A 21,374-nucleotide genomic window follows, 5' to 3' on the forward strand; every position below is an offset into this window, starting at 1 on the left:
TATTTAACTCAATTTGAAATTTAATTGTAAAATTTATTATTATTAATGTTTTGCATTATCCGCGGGAAAAGGGAAAGTTCATAAATATAATATAATGAAAGCCCAATTACAGATATGATATAATAAAAGCCCAATTACACATCTTATATAATGAAAGCCTAATTATAACCACATTCATTTAGGCGGGAAAATTTGGGAGATTTATTATTCTTTTAGTATAAGGGGAATGTCTTTTAACACATTTGAGGATTGTAGTTTACCTGAATCATCAATATATATTATTTAAAGTGTCTGATAAACAACATATTTAAATTAGTAGATTTGAGTCCAAAGTTCACAATTGTTATTTTTACTCTTCCAAATTAAAAAAAAAAAAAAAAAAAAATCACGAAAGTATGAAAAAGACAATTTTCTCTTCCGTAAATTTTTCAACCTTTTATAGCTTCGTATTAAGGAAAATTAATTGTTATTGAACATGTTAGTCAAACCTCTCAACCAAATACTAAAATACATCATTTATAATGGGTGTTGCTCTTTCATGTACATGATTTACTTAATCATGGACATAATTTCCCATTTTATCCCTCTCATTTTAACACTTTCTTTTACTTTTCTCTCTTCAACTTCCTCTCTTTACCTCTCAACCACCACCCCTTCTGCTAACCACCACCATTCCCCCATCGAACACCACCCTACTTCCACCAACCCCCTTCCCTCCGCAACCACCATGTGTAAATTATGATAGGCGATAATCGTCATTTACATCAAACATATTCCAATCTGACATCAAAAACATGGACCCATTAAATTTCATATTCATTAACGCCAAACACAATAAATCTATGTTACCAAATTTTACAATACATTTGGACAGGAGGATGAAATACAACAATCCCATTACACGGACAAAAGTGAATGAAATCTAAACTCAGTTCAGTAGCATAACCCTAATTCTTACGTTACCATGAAATTCTTACGTTAACCCTAATTAAATTAGTATTGAATTGATATAATTTCAGAAAATTGATCAATAATTAATAAAGAACATAATTATTACTTGTTCAATATGAAAATTAAGATTTATATCATTGATTAATTAGTACGAATTTCGTTGATTTCTAGGGTAAGCGAATAAGAGAGAACTTATTTTTATTTTTTGGGAGAAGGGTATGTTATGGAAAAGTTATGGAAAAAAGTACATGATTGAGTAAAACATGTACATGAAAGAGCAACTACGTTTATAATTTGCTTGTATAATCCGACCTCGCCAATAATAATCTACTGAATACCAAATACAATCCTAATCCTAATCCCCTTATACTAAAAGAGTAAAATATTACTAAAATGTTCCCGCCTAAATGATTTATTCTATAATTAGACTTCACTATATCATATCTACAAATAGGTCACACTTTCCAAACAATAAATATCTCTATTCCGTTTTAAAAGGATATAATATATTTTTCAATTTGCATCCCCCCTACTACTAAGAGAATAAAAACTCTTAGTAGTTTTCCCGCCTAAAAAAATAAGCTCTCGAAACTATATATGGAAACAATATTACATTTATATTTACCTATTTTACAAGAAACAATTATTATCCCTAATTTATTAGTATACAATCATTTCCATAAATGTTATCCTTCACCAGTTACACTCTAAAATTACCCAAATATTCTTTTTATAGTATTATCCTTCATCAGTTAGACTCTAAATATGGTTTTCTAAATGACGTAACAAATTTTTATGTATTTTTTTATTAAAAATAAAAAATAAAAATAAAAAATATTAGTTAATTATTTGTAAATTGTCTTTTTAAATGAGTAGTACTCCATACTGTTTTTACCTATTTCCGTTATAAGGTAATACGCATTTTAATTAGATCTTACATTGCTTAATTTTATTTTATGTCATATTATAACGATATAACATTATAGTGTTATTTTTAACAGTAAAGTAAAAAACAGTTTCAGACAAAAATAACTCAACTTAAAGTGTCTTTTGATGGTAATAAACTTTCATTTTCTACCTCTTACTAAGATTATACAGTATTTAGTACTCCATACATTATAACATTAAACTCCAAGGATAGTTAATTTATACAATTAATTTAATAAGAAAATTTCTTTATAAAACAAATCTAAAAAATACCGTGCTGTAGCACGGGAACTATACTAGTAGACTATTAATAAGATATTCTGATTTTGTCAAAAATGAAATTGCACTAATTATACGTATGATATGATAAATTATTTTACTGTTATTATTTTTAAAACTTAACATGATGGCTATGTATAGTTATTGATAAGGTTATTTTTAGTCGTTGGCCTATCAAAATAAATCATATTCTCAACTAACTAGTAGCTAGCAGTAAGAAAGGGTCGAATCCACAGGGAGACGGTAATTAATTATTTGCTACTCCCTCCATACCACACCAATGGTAACATTGAGAATCTTGGCACTATTCATGGTCGTAGGGAATCTTCGATATTATTCTTAATCTATAAGACAAAATATAGTCATGTGAGATCTTGTTTGTCTTAAAGGAAACCGATTCCTTGAAGGTTGTTTGGTTGATTTCTATAAACTAATTGCGATAAAAGTAAGGATTATTTCACAAGAATAATCCATCCTATTGGTGTCCCACTTATATTAATCCAACCTTCATATTAACTCACAATAATACTAAACTAAGGGTTTTAAGAGAGTTCTAGGGTAAAAAAAGACGTAAGTTCTAGTTATGACGTGATTAGGGTATTTATAATAAAGATAAACCGACTTAAGGAAATCGCGCCGAAATTGCCAGCTCGATGTATACTCGATCGAGCCTGGGTACACTCGATCGAGTACACACCCACTCGATCGAGTGTACTCAGACTTGATCGAGTATTCTCCTATTTTAGCTCTTTTCTTCGTGTTGTCTTCTTCACTTCTCTTCCTTTTTTCTTCTAGATTCTCGTGTCATGCTCCGTGTATTCCTTCATGCCTACTCCGCGGTGCTCATTTGATCCATTTACTCCATAAATGCGTCTTTCCTACATTAAACACCAAATAGCGGAAGTAACAACATTCTAGCATAAAAGGCATATAATTAATATAAACTAGCACGGAAACTGTACCGTATCAAAAGTGACTAAGGGGAGGCATAAATATGTATATAATTATGACTCATTAGTTATTTAGCAAACATTTTCATTCTAAATAATTATATTATTCTATCTTTTGATACAAACTTATGTAGTATTCATGGATATTTTTACTTCTAAAATGAAAAAAATTACGAATTATATATATTTTTTCGTCCACTTTCACTTAATATATCTATTCCTTCTCCATACTATGCGAACATTTAAATTTTGGTTAATTTTGTTATTTAACGAATACGGAGTACATAAGTATAATTATTACAATGCACATCTTATCTAATTGTATTACTAATGTCATTACTTCACGCTTATATTATACCTTTAGTGATTATGATGATATAACTACAATATTTATTTTGAAATAAAGTGAACAAAATGGTTTCAGTAAAACCGACAATTTTATTAGGAGAAAAAGTGTTGAACCTTCTCTATTTCACCTCTTAATATAATTTTTTTTTCAAGTTATAATGTTACTCACCTATTATAATTGGTTTCTATCTCTAAATATAAAATATTACTAATAGTAAATTTCATAGTTAAATTTCAAATGAAGTTAAAACAGTAGTGTAATTGTTAAATTTTCTAATATTTTTGTCTAAAAAATCGCGCATTTGCGCGGATCTATACTAGTTATAAATTAACCAAATAGTTTGTTGTCTTCTAGGGTTGGTTGGTGTACTAATTATATACCTAATCCGTCCATCTCTCAACACTAATCTTTAATTTTTTTTGGGTGAGTGTCTTAATCTTTAAGAGTACTTAATTGAGTATGATAAAAACACCTAATTCATCAAAAACAACGAAAATGAATGATTGATTTTACGATCACATCAATATTATTGAAGAGTGAAGCGAAGATAATGGAAAGAGCCCAACAACTTGTAGCACTAAGTGAGGAAGAGTCCGAAAGCGTGTCTCGGGTCGCGGTCAACCCGCACGAGTTTCAAGTAGGACCCAGTTTCTATGAGGATTTTGCACTCCGTGGCATTCGGGTCAATCGGGTTGAACCCGGGATCATATTTTGCTCCTTCAAAGTGCCCCCTCGTTTGATTGTAAGATCTCGTTAATATTTATTTCAACTTTTTTTTCTATGTTTAATTAAAATACATCTGATATATGAAAATGCGGTATAAAATTGAAGTGAACATAGGAGTACCTCTAGAAGGACCGTATCCTTACACTTAAACTTTTATAATACGGAGTATTTCATTTGTTGGATTGTCTTAAGGGGTAAGGTGTAAGGGGGACGGTCTCTTATAGGACACAAGAATTTTCTTATTTTTTCATTGGATGGGAGGAACTGAGGAAGTAACATATTGACCCCAAATTATTTGCTCAATCAAGTTCCTTTAGTTTCAATTAGTTTCTTAGCCCCACGCGTTCTGTATGTTGCAATTAAATCAATTAATACACTATGTTCATCTACAGTTCAATTTTTTGCAATAAACAAAATAATTTATGTCGTGACTCTGTCTTGTCTATTTGTAATCTAGAGTTTATGTCACAGTAAGTGGACTATATATCTGATGTAGTAAATCAGATGATATAGTTTTTGAGCATTAAGATAAAGTTTTTGAATTTTATTTTAAAAATTATGAGTTTTGTTAGAAAATTTTTGAGTTCATTGTTTTAAACATAAAATTAAAAAAATTACAATATAAATCAAAAATATTACATATAAGCTCAGAAAAATTTGAGTTTTGACGTCAAAAAACTAACATGTAAGTTTTAAACTTTATAAAGCTCGAAAAAAATACACAAAAACTCAAATATATATGGAGTCTGATGTAATACATCCGATGTATAATCCTTTTTCTCGTTTATGTCATCCTATACTCCGTATTTAGGAATCGTTTGGTTACTCTCTACACACACGGGAACTTCCATTGATGTGAATTGCAAAATGGGTAAGTTGTTTTGTAATCTCAGTTCACATGAATTACAACCTCCCTGAACTCTAATTCCCCTTAATGAATGGAGGAAGTTGGTTACCTAATTCCCAGGTAAATGAGATTGCCTACATGAATTACAATTCTTTTACGCAATCAAACAACATTTTCTATTTCACGTGAATTCTAAAATCACGTAATGTGTAACTTCCTAGGCATTGCAAATTCTCGCTTGCAACCAAATGACTCACAATTATGAAAACTACCGGTGGCTGGGACGTATTATCTCAAGCTAATTATTGAGTAGTATTGGATTACTAATGATCATGATTTATTCTTCACGTACAGTACACCCGAGTTTAAATTAGTCTTATTTCACTAAAACGATATTTTCCTCGCTTTAACACGATATTTCACTTTATAATCTTAGTGTTTCAAGGATTCTCGTATACGGCAAAAATAAGGGGAGTTAAATATGTACATGACCTTGGTTTTGTATTTTGGAATGATCAAAAATTTTATTCCAGTGTGTTAAAATTGCTAAAATTCATTGAATGAATGTTATTTCACAATATCAACTAACACGTCCAAATTAGCGACATTTATCTCCCTTAATACAAGGAAAAAATACTTGCAAATTTTTGAAGTTTAAATTCTAGTTGTATCCTCATAAGTTGTAGGCTAAATATGAACATGTTGTGGCAGGATAGAGATGGAAATTTGGCAGCTGGTGCAATTGCAAACCTCGTTGATATCGTTGGCAATGCCTTGATTTACAAAGTTAACAAACCTATGAATGTGTCCGTTAACATGTGCATCTCTTACCTGTCCAATGCCAAGCTTGATGTGAGTCCCTTGTGTTAGCTACAACACAAATTCTCATTTGAAACGCGTTTAAGCTTTGTTAACGTCTTACAACCGATTTAAATAATGGTAAAAAAATAAAAAGTGGTTGTGAAATGTTACAAGTATCTTTTCGTCACAAGTAACTAAGTAAGAATAGTTGTGGTCGCAAAACCCAAGTCTAACCATGTTCTATTTAGTTTACTATCGGCAGCAAACAAATATTACTTTGATCTCTTTCGTAGTTCAGATGTACACGTTATCATATGCTTGATTCATCGTATATGTAAATTTAAGACATCTTGAACTTTATCCTCATGACATTCTTTATGATTTTTTTAAATTAAGCTAAACATGTATACATTTTATCTATGTCGACTTTGCGAAAATTGTATTTGATTTTGAAACATCTATACTTTGACAGGATGAGTTGGAGGTGACATCGAGACTCTTAGGCAAAATTGGAGCGGTATCCGGGACTTCCGTCATCATTAAGAACAAAGCATCAGGAGACATTGTTGCTGAAGGACGACATTCATTATTTAGCAAACTTTAAAGCGTTAACTAGCAAAACTTGTATGTGACCGTATTGAAAGCAAGCAAAGAAAATTCACAATACTTACTTGTGACGGTTATAAGTTTTGGCCGCACTGACAACCGAGTTAATGTGACTATCACAAGTGAGACTTGTTGAAGAAAATTAACGAAGCTTGTGGTTGGAAGCAATTTTTGTTGACTAGCACTCCCTAAATAAACTTATGTGATACTTCGTACAAGACTTGTAGCAGTAGCAAAATAACAATATGTTCTATGAGACTCCATAAAACTAAGCTATACTAAGAATCACAATTCAAAATCCAACATACAGGAAGAAATATGATCTTTACAAATCCTTACTTATACAAAACATAATCCACATATATAAAATATTTACGGATTTAAAGTGCGCAGACCAGTGAGACCATTACACATACCTCCTTAAAATCTCCCTTTCTTTCAGTCATTTATTTAGCTATTTTATTTTGGTATCCCAGTGAATTCTTTACGTAGGAAGGATTGATTTAACACTTATTAAAGTATATACGTTAAGTAGCATCTAGCATTGTTAAACAAGATGTTTAGGCCCGTAAGTTTGGAGTCTAGTGGTTAAAATTTGGGTAAAATTCCCAGGAAACCCAAGTTCAAGTCTTCCCAAGAGCAAAAAATTTGTGGAGCATTCTTGGCTTGAGTCCATGCCTAATAGACTTCGAGCATGTCATTCTCGGGTGGCTTACCTAGTTATACGTGGTTTGCAGACTATCACGTACAACCAAGAGTTTATCCAGTACACATCAAAAATAGCGACTGCGGATTCCCTCGTAACCCCAAAAAAAAAGAGATGTTTAGAGATACACCTAGCTCAACCCCTCATGATTCAAGATAACCTTTTTTACAATCACTATATTGTTTAGTGGAGTATTACTTTTCCCTTAAATAATGTCAAAAAAGCCCCAAAATAATCGAGCATTTGAACCTCACAAGGTGGGATTGTGAGTGGAATAAAATTGCATATTTGTGTGTTGCGGATATAATAAAAGAGGATTATGTTCATCAATATTTGTCAAATATATAAAATAATTCTCATGTGTGATGTGTCCATCTATGACTTAAAATTCTCATGTGTGATGTGTCCATTTGTGACATAACTGTTACTTGAAAATCTTAATTTTTAAAATACGTTTGTACTCATTATAGTATTATGGAAAAATTGATAAAAATAATCCCACCTTTTACCTCTCTTCCTAAAATGATCCCACCTTTTGTTATTCTCAAAATAATTCCACCTTTATATACTATCTTCTTAAAATGAGCTCTATGTAAATGTTACCTATAATATCAGGTCAAGTGAGTGTTTTCTCTCCCTTAAAAAAAGGGGGAATAAACGAGTGTTTGCATTAATCATTCTTACATTCTACACTACAACTAATCCACCATGTTCACGCCGGCATAGAATCGAGCGCATGAAGACCAAAAAATAGACCCTGAACGGCTGCACTAATCATTCTACCATAAGTAGCCACAATTATTGAGCAGCCTAAACAATTTATCATATCACCAAGAACAACTCATAACTCGGTTATTTCCATTTTCCTCACTTAACCTTAATCTACAATTCCAATAATATTTTTATTGCGTCCTGTAACGATTGTGTTGCGGTCTTGTGGACCCTTCTTTCTCCATTGAATTCTGCAATTTCAATTTCCCAATAGCAGAAGATGGGATTCACTCCGGAAATTAATGATAATATCCCTTCTGCTAGAATCGGAATCGGAAACGGTCCCGGAATAATAAGTTTGTATTGGACAGAGGAGAAGGACGAAGTAAAGTATATGGGAAAGATTGATGATCTGGTCCATTGGGTTTGCTATTACATTTATTGATTTATACAAGAATTCACCTAAACAATAGCTAAATATTAAAGCCAAAGATTACAATTTACAAGAGTATAATACTAAGAACTACTTATAGTTAACATGCTAAACATAGGAGATATGGAGAGATTGGAGAGCAACGGTCCACTTGTCTAATAACTTTTTCATTAATTCCTCTTGAATTTGATAATTTTTTATTCTAATTGTTACAATCTACTTCTATCAAACTCTGCAAATTTTATGATCTTTCAATGTTCTTTTCAGAAGATAGATAAGAGGGAGAGAAAATAAGACGTAAAGGAGGGCAAATGACGATGGTGGTTGTGGTGGTCTGGTGGAAGGTGTAAAGAGGAATAATTAAGTGGTAAACTGGTAATGTCAAAGGAGAAATGTGGGAGAAGCAACAAAATTGAAGAAACAAATGATCAGGGCATGTAAACATGAATAGCGGTAAGTAAAGAAGAATGATTTAAATTAAAATAAAAGTAAAAAAATAAAAGTAACTGGTTACTCAGGTCATCAGTCATATGACTTATTTAAAGAAGATGCGCTACAAAGGTGAGACTATTTTGAGATTAATAAAAGGTCGGATTATTTTAGGAAGAGTGGTAAAAGGTCGGATTATTCTTGTCAATTATTCCTATTATTATTACTACTTACTTTCCTTTTGCATTAAACTAGAAAAACAAATAATAATTATAATATTAACAATTTTTTGATAATTTTAACTGAAATTTAACAAGTCGAGTTTGATACAACTAATTCAATAATGTCACGCAAACAAAGTGACTTAATGAAAGAGTAGGTTTCCTAGGAGTCTAGGACACTTATTGAAAGTTAATAATCTAAACATCACAAAACTCGATAAAAAAAATGTTGATACAAACGAGAATTTAAGGTTAATACGGCGTTTTAAATGAAAATTTCTTTGAGTTTGCTTCATTCCCATGAGCAGGGATCGAACCCCTCGCCGCGGGTGCTCTCACGAAGAGGTAAACGGTTGGCCAAAGAGTTTGTTTCATTCCCATGAGGGGGGATCGAACCCCTGACCTCATGGTTAAGGGATGAGATGAGCAACCACCACACCAAACCCATTTGATTTTAAATGAAAATTTCTAAATATCATACTATCCAATACTCTAATAGGTACTAAAAACATAAAAATAGGTGCCGAATCATCATATCATCATATATATTTCTTTAATGCAATAGCCAAATGTGCTGAGGTGGCATCATAATTTTTCATCTAGAGTTGATGTGGCGGTTAAATAAAACACAACTAAATAAGGAAAAAACAAAGACTAATTGAAACTTGCCTTTAATAAAAAATTATTACTAAATATTATATTCAATCCTTATGTTCAATGATCTTTAATGCGTTATAAATGTCTCATTTTATGATATATTAAAATCTATTTTGAAATACATTTTAGTTGAATTTATAAGACTTATGAATTACGACTAAAATTATAATTAAAAAAGGATTAACACGTGATTTTCAAAATATCTTTTACGAAATTATTATTTTCTTTTCCGAAAATTAGCTAAAATTATTTTGAAAAATACTAAGTAACTTTTTTTTTAAAATAAACGAAATTTTAGCTAGCCGTAGCCTATTTTGAAAAGATTTCAACTACATTAAAATGTTACAGTATAAGACATAATTATTTTATGATCCCTATACCATTACTCAAAGTATATTATTGGACACGGGTAAAGGAAAAACTGTAACGCATATAAATTACATGTGACAAAATACTTTATATTAAAAAAAACATAAATACCTTATTGGGTTCTTATATATTTGAGACAAATCAAGTTAATATAATAAAATATTTATAAATAGATAAAGTAAACAATCGGTAAGTTGGGATAAAAAAGATTAATTGGTGAATTTGGTAAGCATTTACAATAAAAGAAAAATTCTTAGGTGTACCTAGGATATGACGTTATCATACACTTCAACCAATAAGAATATTATAATTATAAACATTAACATCCATTGTCTTAATAAATGAGCGGTCTCATTGTTTAGGGCGTACAAAAACATAGTAGACTTAGGGGACGTTTGGTTCGTTAAGGAAATTGAAGTTCCAAGAAAATAAGAGTTCCCATGATTTTGTAAATCACATGAAATGGAAGAATGTTGTTTTGTTGGAATGTAGGAAGTTAATTACACAGGAATTCACACTTACCTAGGGAGGGGGGTGTCTAGGTAAGCAACTTCTCACATCATGAAGGAATTGGAGTTCCTATGGAACTTCAATTCATGTGATTTGGGGCAAACAAACAACTCTCCCATTTTGCAAATCCCATAAATTGCAATTCATGTGTTTTAGAATGGGTAACCAAACGACTCCTTATACACATAAGAAACTTTGTGAGTAAAAAATCGAGAATATAAATAAGTGACATATTGTGTGGGTCACGAACATGCTGAAAAAATAATTTCAATATCAAAATATTACTCCCTCCAAATTAAAGTGTTTGCCCCATTTCATTAAAATACAAGACTCATATAATAGAGAAATAGGGCAAACACTTTAATTTGGAGAGAGTAGTTTTTATGAATATTAATAATTAAATGCAATCTTTTATATTAAATATTTTAAAACAAGCCCGTGAATTTTCACGGGTTTAAACCTAGTTAACTAATAAAGGTCCAACGTAATCAACAAAATATAATCGACAGAAAAAATAATCTATCAATAATTTAGGGACTTGCTAAATCCCGCGCAACATTTTACTCAATCCCGCGCTAATTTTCCTTCTTTCCCAACTTTACCTCTCTCATTTAACCACCCAACTCTAAAATAATTTAGAATAGAGAGAGGGAAAGACATTGTGCGACGGCAACAACGCAAGGACGAAACCCATGCCACCGGCAGCGGCGCGGTCCCACAGGTCGCCGGCGATGGCGCTGTCCCACAGGCCACCGACGACAGTGCGGGCCTACATGAGATCCATTGACGACGATGACTTCAAGTCATAGACCACTAGCGACTACTCGAGGCCGCATACCACCACTGTTCGACGCGCGAAAAATGAGGAGAGGAGTTAGGTCGGCTGGGGACGGGGGCGAATTCGACGATAGTTGGGCCCACAGATCACCGGGGACGACTCGAGGGCATATAATATCAGTTCGACGCACGGGGATTGGAAAGGTGTAGATACCTCATTTCTGCACCTCCCGCAAACCACCCGGTGATGATTGGGCCGCATGTTTGGTACGCGGAACGATTTGTGACAATTCGTAAGTTTATCGTCAAGTGATTGCTCAAACATTGATGTCTACCTCTTAATTGTCATCTACGCGCCGATACGGTCGTTTTGACAGTAATTAGAGTACATTTGGAGTCCGGGCCTAAAACCGTCTTCATTTTCTGATAACTGCTAAATCCCGAGTCAGAATGTTCTGGAATATTCCGGATATTTCTATTCCATATTTTATAAATCTTTCACAATCTTTTATTCTTTGGTAAAGAATTTCCCGTAATATTCATACAAAATATTAAGGAAAATAAGATTAATCCGTTATTCCATAAACCAAACACGGAAATCTTTCTTCCGCAGGAGGAAACCACCTGGGAACAGACGCAGCAGGTGCTGCGCCTCTTCCAAGAGACGCAGTGACTGCTGCGCCTCTTCCCAGGTCCTTTTCTGCGTATTTTTCGTATCTTTTCATATCTTTTCGAGATTCACTTCCAAAGTTTCTCCGAAAACCTTATTCCTTCACGTGATTAGTATAAATAGGAGGCTTCGCTCCTCATATTTCTCACGCGAGTGTCCGCCCTTCTCTTCTCTCTTTGCATTCTAGACCACGTTTTTACTTTTTGGCGTCTACGTGCTTGAACATTCGACCACGTAAGCTCGGATCCTTCTGAGTACCAGCCTCGTTTGCATGACCGACCAATTTGACCAACTCCACATCAATCAACTTAATTAATCTTAATCGTTTTCCTCTTACGAGGGCACTTTCGTTACATTCGAGTCGAGCATCACTAATCATAAACTTAGTTCATCTCGTTTCGTCAAACGTGTAAGTCTGAGGGTGTAAATCCTTCTTTATTTATTGTTATTTACTTTTTGTATCATTAATGTAAGGTTTATGTCGAAAATACTTCTTAAAACCGATTTATAAAACCACGCTTTGAAACCCTTTTTACGGATTACCAGAAGATGACCGTCGAGAAAGGACGCAGCAACTGCTGCGCCTCTTCGAAGGGACGCAGCACCTGCTGCGCCTCTTCGTGAGGCTGCCGCAGTTCCTGCTTCCTTTCTTCTTCCTTCGTCCTCTGTCAATTCGTCGTTCGTTATTTGTTTTCGTTTGTTCTTCAATTCTTTGACATAATAGCACAATAATTTAACATGTATATTATTTATCATCATTAATACGTATAATTCATCATTAAATACTGACTTAAATCCCAAGTAATCCAATATTTGCGGGTTTTCGTCCTTAAAATCAATCCGGGTTGTAGAGATTCAATTCTTCATATTGAGTTTCTGGAATTCGACCTTTGATATATTTCCATCTGTCTATTCGTCATTAATTCGTCATTAATTTGTCATATTTAACCTATTTAGTTCACCTATGTCACTAATCAATCTTTCATTCATGTAATTAATTCGTTTACGTTCGTCTCATCCATGTTTTATTGCTTTTATGACTCATTTGCATGTAATTAATCTGTTATATCACTTCTATCCGAGTCGAATATCATAATTGATCCTTAAATTCACCAATTAACATTAACGATTTGCGCTCCGGCCCAGAACTCACCCTTGAAAGACGCAAAGAATCGCCGCGCCTCTTCAGAGGCGCAGACTCACGCTACTGTTCCAGTTGATTTTGCCTCTCGAACTTACGTTCTGCCTTGACCTAGTTTAATTAGCTTACGTATTTAATTAACTATTAATCGTATTATCGCCTAATTCCTGTTCGCTTATTTGTTTATTTTGTTCTTTTTCAAATTATCCGTTTTGGAAGTATTTTCGACATAAATCAATTGAATCCATTGTAATTATTGTAATTTTTATTATTGTATTTTATTGTATTTCTTTTATTGTATCATTTGTATGCCTTCACATATAATTGAGCTTAAATCCCTACTTTGACATTTATTGTATGCTAAATTAATTGTTCACCGACTTAGTCTAATTCTTCACATGTTAGGATTAAAACTTGGATGTTGCATTGCATGCATATAATCGACAATACATCGAGTATAGATAACTTCCCTAATCATTAGTAGAGGCCGCTATCGAGGCGGGCGGGATTAGGTGTTCGATCAAAAGAGCTTCCTAATACGTACCCTCACCCCTTACTCCAGATCTCTGTGAACATCCGTGTTCATTGGCATCCACGAGAGTCATTCTAGACATAGAATGCTAAGGGTGACGAGTTCTTGGTGTTCATGTCACTACTTTGTGTCTTGACATGGCACGAGGTATTCGAACGGTTTCCAATTTTCCACAATAAATTGGTGGCGACTCCACAAATGCAAACGCTTGTTCCCAAGCGCCCCCGTGGCCCCATGTCCACAGTTTGGCGACTCCGCTGGGGATAATACACTTACGTGTAGCCAAAAGGGTGAAACTTGAACAAGGTTAGGGAATAGTTTGTACAAGACAATTGTCGGTTTTCATAACTCGGTCTTCCTAGACCGTTTTATTTGGCCTTCCTAGGCCCAACCCAACCCATTCGACCAATCGTACCGTTTAAACGGTCATAATTATTATTTGGGCCTAAGGATGGATAGCGATTGACGTCATCCATACCATGGTACTTACTCTTGTTTGTATCAAGGACTTTCACTACTTGAGGAAATGGACTAGGAATCGGTCTTACTCTTGTTTGGTACGAGCCTCTCCACAGACTTCGGGTTTGATTGTTCGGTATGGCAACCCACCCTTTAAACCAAAACCCTTTTAAATGCACTCAGCATCCCGTTATAATGTTTGTATAAATGTTTGTACCTTACGTGATCACCATTTCTAAACGAAACCATGACGATTTTTGTAAAATCAAAATCCCTTTTAAAATGTAAATATCGAAAAAGGCCAATGATTAGCGCAAAACCGAGTCAAAACTCTGTCTATTTGTCGAGTCAAATTTCGGGCCCAAGCCCATTTCAAAACCTCACTTCGAGTCCACTCCTACAACTACACTAAACTTGACTAGGACCAACGTTTTTCAAATCTTGGCATTTCTTCAAAAGCTCACTGACACAAGTGGCACACACCCACTTCACGAGTCAAAACATATCCTCCTTAGTAAGTGTGCTAGAATGGTCGATCGTGTTTTGATTCGTCGTCGATCTCTTATCCAGTTTCCAAGATGCCGTAAACAAGTGACGTGAACTTCAATCAACTCCAAGATGGTAATGATCGAATCCTAACCGCGCTAGCTCAACTCCAAACTACCCAAGACCAAGTGTATGATCGCCTTGACACCATCGAGGGCCGGATCTATGCCGTAGAAGCAAGGTTGCCTCCTCGAGAAAGTGAAATCGTGGATGACTTCGTGAATGATTTCAGGGACGAAAACCCTCCCATGGGTATGACTGCAGCTCAGCAACGACTCCAATACTTAGAGAAGCAATTGATGTATCTTAAAGGGGATGGCATTTACAGGGAGAATAATCGCAAGTATGAGGCTGTGAGTTCCAAGTTGCCAACCAACTTCAACATAACGGATATCCCTAAATTCAAGGGGTATGAAAACCCTTTGAACCACATCCGTGCTTTCAAGGACTATATGTCTATCAAAGGCTTCAAACCCGAGATGTTCTTAAGGATCTTTTTTTCATCTCTTGACACCATCCCAAAGTAATGGTTCTACTCTCTAGAACACAAGAAGATTGCTACTTGGGAAGACGCCGCGGTCGAGTTTGCTAAGCAATATGCGAATAATGCTGAGATCCAAGTTAACATGCGCACTTTGGAGGTTCTTACCCAAAATGACAAAGAAGGTTTCACCGACTTCCTAAGTAGGTGGAGGAAGACTAGTACCCAACTAGTTGAACGCCCGGATGAGGCTACCTTCGTGGAGAAATTCGTGGACAACTTAAAACCCATCTATGCCAATCATTTGAGGCACCAAAACATTAAACCTTCCAAGGACTTAACCGTACTAGGAACAAGGATCGAAGATGACATCCGTAAAGGGCTATTGTCCAAAATGGTAGGTCGAGGATATCAAGGCTCAACAAGTCGTTCTTACGGCTCCACTAGCAAGACCGATGAAGTTAACCTCCTCGAGCCATCCAAGAAGAGTGCCCCACCAAGGAAATTTACAAATCTTGGGGACACTTACTCCAATACTCTAAAAAGGCTAATGAAACAAGACAAACTCCAACCCATAGGACCTACGCCCGAACCTGAAAAGAAGTCCAAGTTCTGGGACGAGAACTCATACTGCGAATATCATAGGGGTAAGGGGCATGACACAGAAAAATGCTACATATTGAAAAATGTGCTTCAAGACATGATCGAGGATGGTCGACTACCAATACCGCCGGGAGGTAAGCCCAACAACACTCAGAATCCTCGTGGAATTCTAGTGATCACAAGTGAAGAATCTACCTTAGATTGTTCAGACCTCATTTCTCCAGTCGAAGACAAGATCCACGCGATCAAGAATAAAGGGTTCTACTCTACCATTTCCCCTACCATTGCCGACTTCATCGCATGGGCAAGAAGTGTGGATAGGCAAGTTTGAGAATTGGAAAATGTGGTGACAACTTTACATGACCCCAATACATCACCTAAAGAACATGCGCCACTAATCTTTTCTCAAAATGCCACTATGCAAGAAATAGTCGTCGTGGTTGATAAACTAGTCGACCAAATCACACAATTAGAGGACGAGATCATGAGAATGAGGGAACTAACTACAATCAATGGAGTATGGGTCGATGACGATGAAGACGAGTATCTCATTGAACACTCCCTAGCCAAGGAAATAGTCCAAAATGGTGAAGACCAAGATGTGGACCACCTAACTCGTTCGGGGCGTCCATATCAAAGTACTACTCAAAATGGCCCAACCAACGTTATCACACCAAATGATAATGAAGATGACTCTACTGATCATTTGCTCAAGCAATTACTGAGAAGACAAAGGTGATCTTTCGGTCGGCAATTAGTAGCAAGCTCATTCCCACATCGCCAAGCTTTACTGCAAGCTTTGGCCAAGCTAAATGTAGCACATAACTCCACACCCGACGATGTAGTCAACTTGGTCTTCCAAGAATCACCGAAGCTAAGTAATCTTATTACTTTCTCAGATGAAGATTTGCCACCCTTTGGCGCTAGTCACAACTTGGCTCTTTACATCACTGTCATTTTCTTAAAGAAGAATGTGCCAATGACCTTGGTAGATGATGGCTTTGCGGTCAACGTCATACCTTTGAAAACGGCATACAAACTAGGCATGAAAGAGTCGGATTGGACCCCTACCAATCAAGGTGTTCGTGCATATGATGGTACACGACGAAAGGTCGTAGGACTCGTTAACCTAACCATAGCCACATGGCCAATTGAGCGAAAGGTTAACTTCCAAATAGTGGACATCGAAGCTTCCTTCAACATACTTCTGGGAAGACCTTGGATTCACGCTTCCAAAGCGGTAACATCCACCCTTCACCAAAAGATCAAAATTCCACTAAATGGCAAAGTGGTGACGATCACTTCGTCGCCCATCAAGGCTATAATCGAAAAGAAGTCAAATAATCAAGTCCTTGCGGATCCACTACTTGAACTTGGGGGCTTTCAAAGCATAAGTGTCATAGAAAGCGAATTGGCACCCCTATACTACGATCCCTACTCCAACTTGGTGGTAAACCACATACTCAAATCCCAGGGATACTTCCCTGGAATGCCTTTGACCCTGTCCGAAGAAACACCTTCGCACCCTACAATGAAGACAACTCAAAAAGGATACCACTTGGCCTAGGATACAAACCCACTAAAGAGGAAGTTCTCGAGATGCTCGCTCAAGTTCAAAACCGTAAGCATGTAGGAGTCCAGATGCGACCATATTTCCCTACCCTAAATGGATACTTTGTTAGGGAACGAAGTCAAGAACTCTTTCACGGATTTCCCGAACCTTGGCAACACCTCGGAAGGAAGCTAGCCGGAATCGAGATCTTTCACGATTGCTACTTCATTCCTCCAGAAATGTTTCCTACCGTCAAAGCACGTCAAGCACCTTGCTTAGACGAACAAGCTGTTAGTCTACTGTTTGGAGAAGATCGATTTGTTAGAGCCGCGCAGGATGATATCATTACCATGATACTTCAAGACAACCACTTCAACCCTACCGCGTTAATCACAGAAACAAACGCGAATCAGCCGAAAGGATGGAGAAAATCAATCAAGTGGACCAACAATCAAGGAAGACTCTTCAAGCTCACCACTGGAGAAGGAGAGATGTTCAAAGGAGAACCAGAAGACGATGAATTCGAGTCAGAGTCGGAGTCGGAGTCAGAGTCGGAGTCTAGAGAAGTCACTAAGGAGTCTCCTCCTGTCGTCACCCCCATTCCCTTTATTTCTCCTAGCTTAGCCTCAAATAGTAATAGTAGTTCGGGAAATGCCCCAACAACTGTCCCTTTACCGCCGCTGACCACAGATCAGATGGCTTCTTTGTTTCAACTTTTCTCAAACTTTAATATGAATAAATCAGGTTCTGCTTACTCTTTGTGTTATCTTGAATGCAATTCTGTTTATGATAATACTGAGGATGACCCAGACCCATACTCAATTGAGATACCTCCCTACATAGCCAAGGAAATACTACAAGAGGGGGAAGGGGGATCAGTAATAGAGAACACTGAACCCATCAACGTAGGAACCGAACTAGAACCCCAAGAACTTAGGATAGGGACAACCCTGAACCCCACCGAAAGGGCCAGTTTCATAGACCTCCTACACGAGTTTAAAGACGTTTTCGCTTGGTCTTACAAAGACATGCCCGGAATCGACAAGGATATCGCCGAACATAGAATCCCAATTAAGCCAGGTTTCAAGCCCGTAAAACAGAAGCTTCGTCGAATGAGGACAGAATGGGCTCTCAAGATTAAGGAAGAAGTCGATAAGCAATTCAAAGCCGGGTTCATCAAAGTTTCCGAGTACTCTGACTGGGTAGCCAACATAGTACCCGTACCCAAAAAGGATGGGAGAATCCGTGTTTGTGTTGATTTTAGAGACTTAAACAAAGCAAGTCCTAAAGATGACTTTCCTCTACCACATATCGACATATTGGTGGACAATACCGCAAATCACGCGTTACTATCCTTCATGGATGGGTACGCGGGTTACAACCAAATCAAGATGGCCATAGAAGACATGCATAAGACCGCCTTTGTCACTCAATGGGGAACCTATTGCTATACGGTTATGCCGTTTGGGTTAATCAATGCCGGAGCTACATATCAACGCACCGCAACCACACTCCTACATGACATGATGCACAAAGAAGTTGAGGTGTACGTAGACGACATGATTGTCAAATCCAAGGATAGAGAGGGTCATATTGCGAACCTTCGCAAATTCTTCTTAAGGCTACGAAAGTACAACATGAGGCTCAATCCTCAGAAGTGCGCATTCGGAGTAACATCTGGCAAACTCCTGGGATACGTCGTTAGCCAACGAGGTATAGAAATAGACCCTTCCAAAATCAAAGCTCTTATCAAAATGCCGCAACCTCAAACGGAGAAAGAAGTCAGAGGATTCCTGGGAAAAGTGCAATATATAAGTCGATTCATATCAAAACTCACCATGATCTGTGAACCTATCTTCAAAAAGCTCAAGAAAACAGATCACACCATGTGGGATGATGACTGTCAAAAGGCGTTCGACCGAATCAAGGAGATATTAGCTAAACCACCCGTGCTCATGCCACCTCAACGAGATCAACCTCTTGGTTTATATCTCACAGTGACCGAAACAGCCATGGGCGCCATGCTAGCTCAAACCATAGGAATAGAGGAAAGGGCTATCTACTACCTTAGTAAGAAGTTCTTGAAGTACGAGTGCAAATACTCACAACTCGAAAAGACATGCCTCGCTCTTGTGTGGGCAACGAAGAAGCTACGCCATTACATGCTTAGATACTCCGTCAAAATATACTCCAAAATGGATCCGGTCAAATACCTCTTCGAGAAACCCGTCCTCAACGGACGATTAGCAAGATGGACATTGATGCTCTCAGAGTTCGATCTCAAATACGTGCCCCTGAAAGTTATAAAAGGGCGCGCCGTTGCCGAATTCTTTGCAGAAAACCCCATCAATGATGCACAAACAATAGATACGTGGTCATTTCCAGACGAGGATATACTCCAAACCGATGTGGACTCCTGGGACCTCTACTTTGATGGAGCATCAAACTTAAGAGGATTTGGAATAGGAGTGTTACTCATTTCTCCTGAAGGTGAGCATACACCGATCTCTGTCAAACTCGACTTCGAGGTGACGAACAATGCTGCAGAATACGAAACTTGTCTCATTGGACTACAGGCGGTAGTAAGCTTAGGCATTAAAAACCTCCGAGTGCATGGAGATTCGTCCCTGATCATCAATCAAGTTACGGGATCTTGGAAAATCCGAAGTGAAAGCTTAGCACCTTATCAAGCCAGAATAGACCAAGTCGCCCAATTCTTTGATCACGTGACCTATCTACACCTACCTCGGGAAGAAAATTTATTTGCGGATGCTCTTGCAAAACTCGCATCTTTGATTAATATGCCAGATGACATGGTAGAAATGCCTTTGTGTATCGAACGACGATCAGAGCCAGCTTATGTCCACCAAATCACCGATGAAGAGGAAATCACAGAGGAGCCTTGGTTCCAAGCAATCCTAAATTTCAAACTCAACGGTACCTATCCACCGGATATGGACAAAAGGGGACAACGCGTTATACGCCTACTAGCTTCCCAATACGTTCTCATGCAATGAGAGTTATACAAAAGAACACCTCTTGGTGTAATCCTACGTTGTCTCGATCATTCACAGGCGTGGAAAGTAATGGAAGAAGTTCATGATGGAGAATGCGGTCCTCACATGAGTGGGCCCATGATGGCGAAGAAAATCACACGTTTGGGGTATTATTAGACCACAATGGAATCCGATTGCATCAAATACGTAAGACATTGCCACAACTGCCAAATCTTCGGGAATGTACAGCATGTCCCTCCTTCATTGCTCTATACGATGACATCTCCTTGGCCATTTTATGCCTGGGGAATTGATATAATCGAGAAGACAACTCCGGCCGGAACAGGAGGTCACTGTTTCATATTGGTGGCAATCGGCTATTTCACCAAATGGGTAGAAGCAGCTTCCTACACTAGTCTCACAGCTAAAAACGTGGCAAGGTTCATACAAAACAACATCATCTGTCGATACGGTTGCCCACATGAGATCATTAGTGATAATGGATCACATTTCCAAGCCGAGACTGAGCAATTTCTAGTCAAGTACAAAATTAGGCATCACCACTCTTCGCCATATAGACCACAAACTAATGGCGCGGTAGAGGCGGCAAACAAGAACGTTGTCACAATTCTCAAGAAAATGATTGACAACTATCGAGATTGGCCAAGCAAAATACCCTTTGCTTTGTGGGGATATTGCACATCAGTTAGGACGCCCACTGGGGCCACCCCTTTCTATTTGACCTACGGCATGGAAGCTGTACAGCCAGTCGAGTTAGAAATACTATCATTGCGTATCTTACTCGAAAGTCAAATCCCGGAAGCCGATTAGAAGAGGGATAGATACGAAGAACTCATCATCCTGGATGAACGTAGGCTACGCGCCTTACATAATGTCCAAACATATAAAGCACGTAGCAAACGAGCCTTCAACAAAAGGGTCAAGCCAAGGAACATCAAGGAAGGAGATTTGGTACTCAGGTCGGTTAGAGCTCTTTTACCTGTCGATCCACGGGGAAAATTCAAACCTAATTGGGCTGGGCCATTTCTAGTCAAGTCCATACTTCCAGGGAGTGCGGTTAGAATCACAGACCTAGATGGGAATGAATTTGTCAACCCGATAAACCTTGACCAACTAAAGCGGTA

At 37.0% G+C, this 21,374-nt stretch overlaps 2 protein-coding genes across 2 annotated transcripts in view; both read left to right on the forward strand.

The window, feature by feature from the left end:
• Positions 1 to 3,751: 3,751 nt before the first annotated feature.
• LOC141621224 (uncharacterized) lies at positions 3,752 to 6,513 on the forward strand. The gene is made up of 3 exons (XM_074437879.1): positions 3,752 to 4,198; positions 5,741 to 5,881; positions 6,303 to 6,513. Exons 1-3 carry the CDS (start codon positions 3,956 to 3,958, stop codon positions 6,432 to 6,434), a joined length of 516 nt encoding a protein of 171 aa, XP_074293980.1. The 5' UTR covers positions 3,752 to 3,955; the 3' UTR covers positions 6,435 to 6,513.
• Positions 6,514 to 8,133: 1,620 nt separating this feature from the next.
• Positions 8,134 to 21,374, forward strand: part of LOC141616895 (uncharacterized) — a 28,793-nt gene continuing 15,552 nt past the window's right edge. Inside the window, exon 1 of the mRNA XM_074434051.1 lies at positions 8,134 to 8,277. Within this exon, the coding sequence (XP_074290152.1) occupies positions 8,134 to 8,277 (144 nt within the window). The remainder of the gene's footprint in view (positions 8,278 to 21,374) is intronic.

This window comes from Silene latifolia, chromosome X (assembly GCF_048544455.1).
Source record: "Silene latifolia isolate original U9 population chromosome X, ASM4854445v1, whole genome shotgun sequence".
In the NCBI taxonomy this organism is placed as follows: Eukaryota; Viridiplantae; Streptophyta; class Magnoliopsida; order Caryophyllales; family Caryophyllaceae; genus Silene; species Silene latifolia.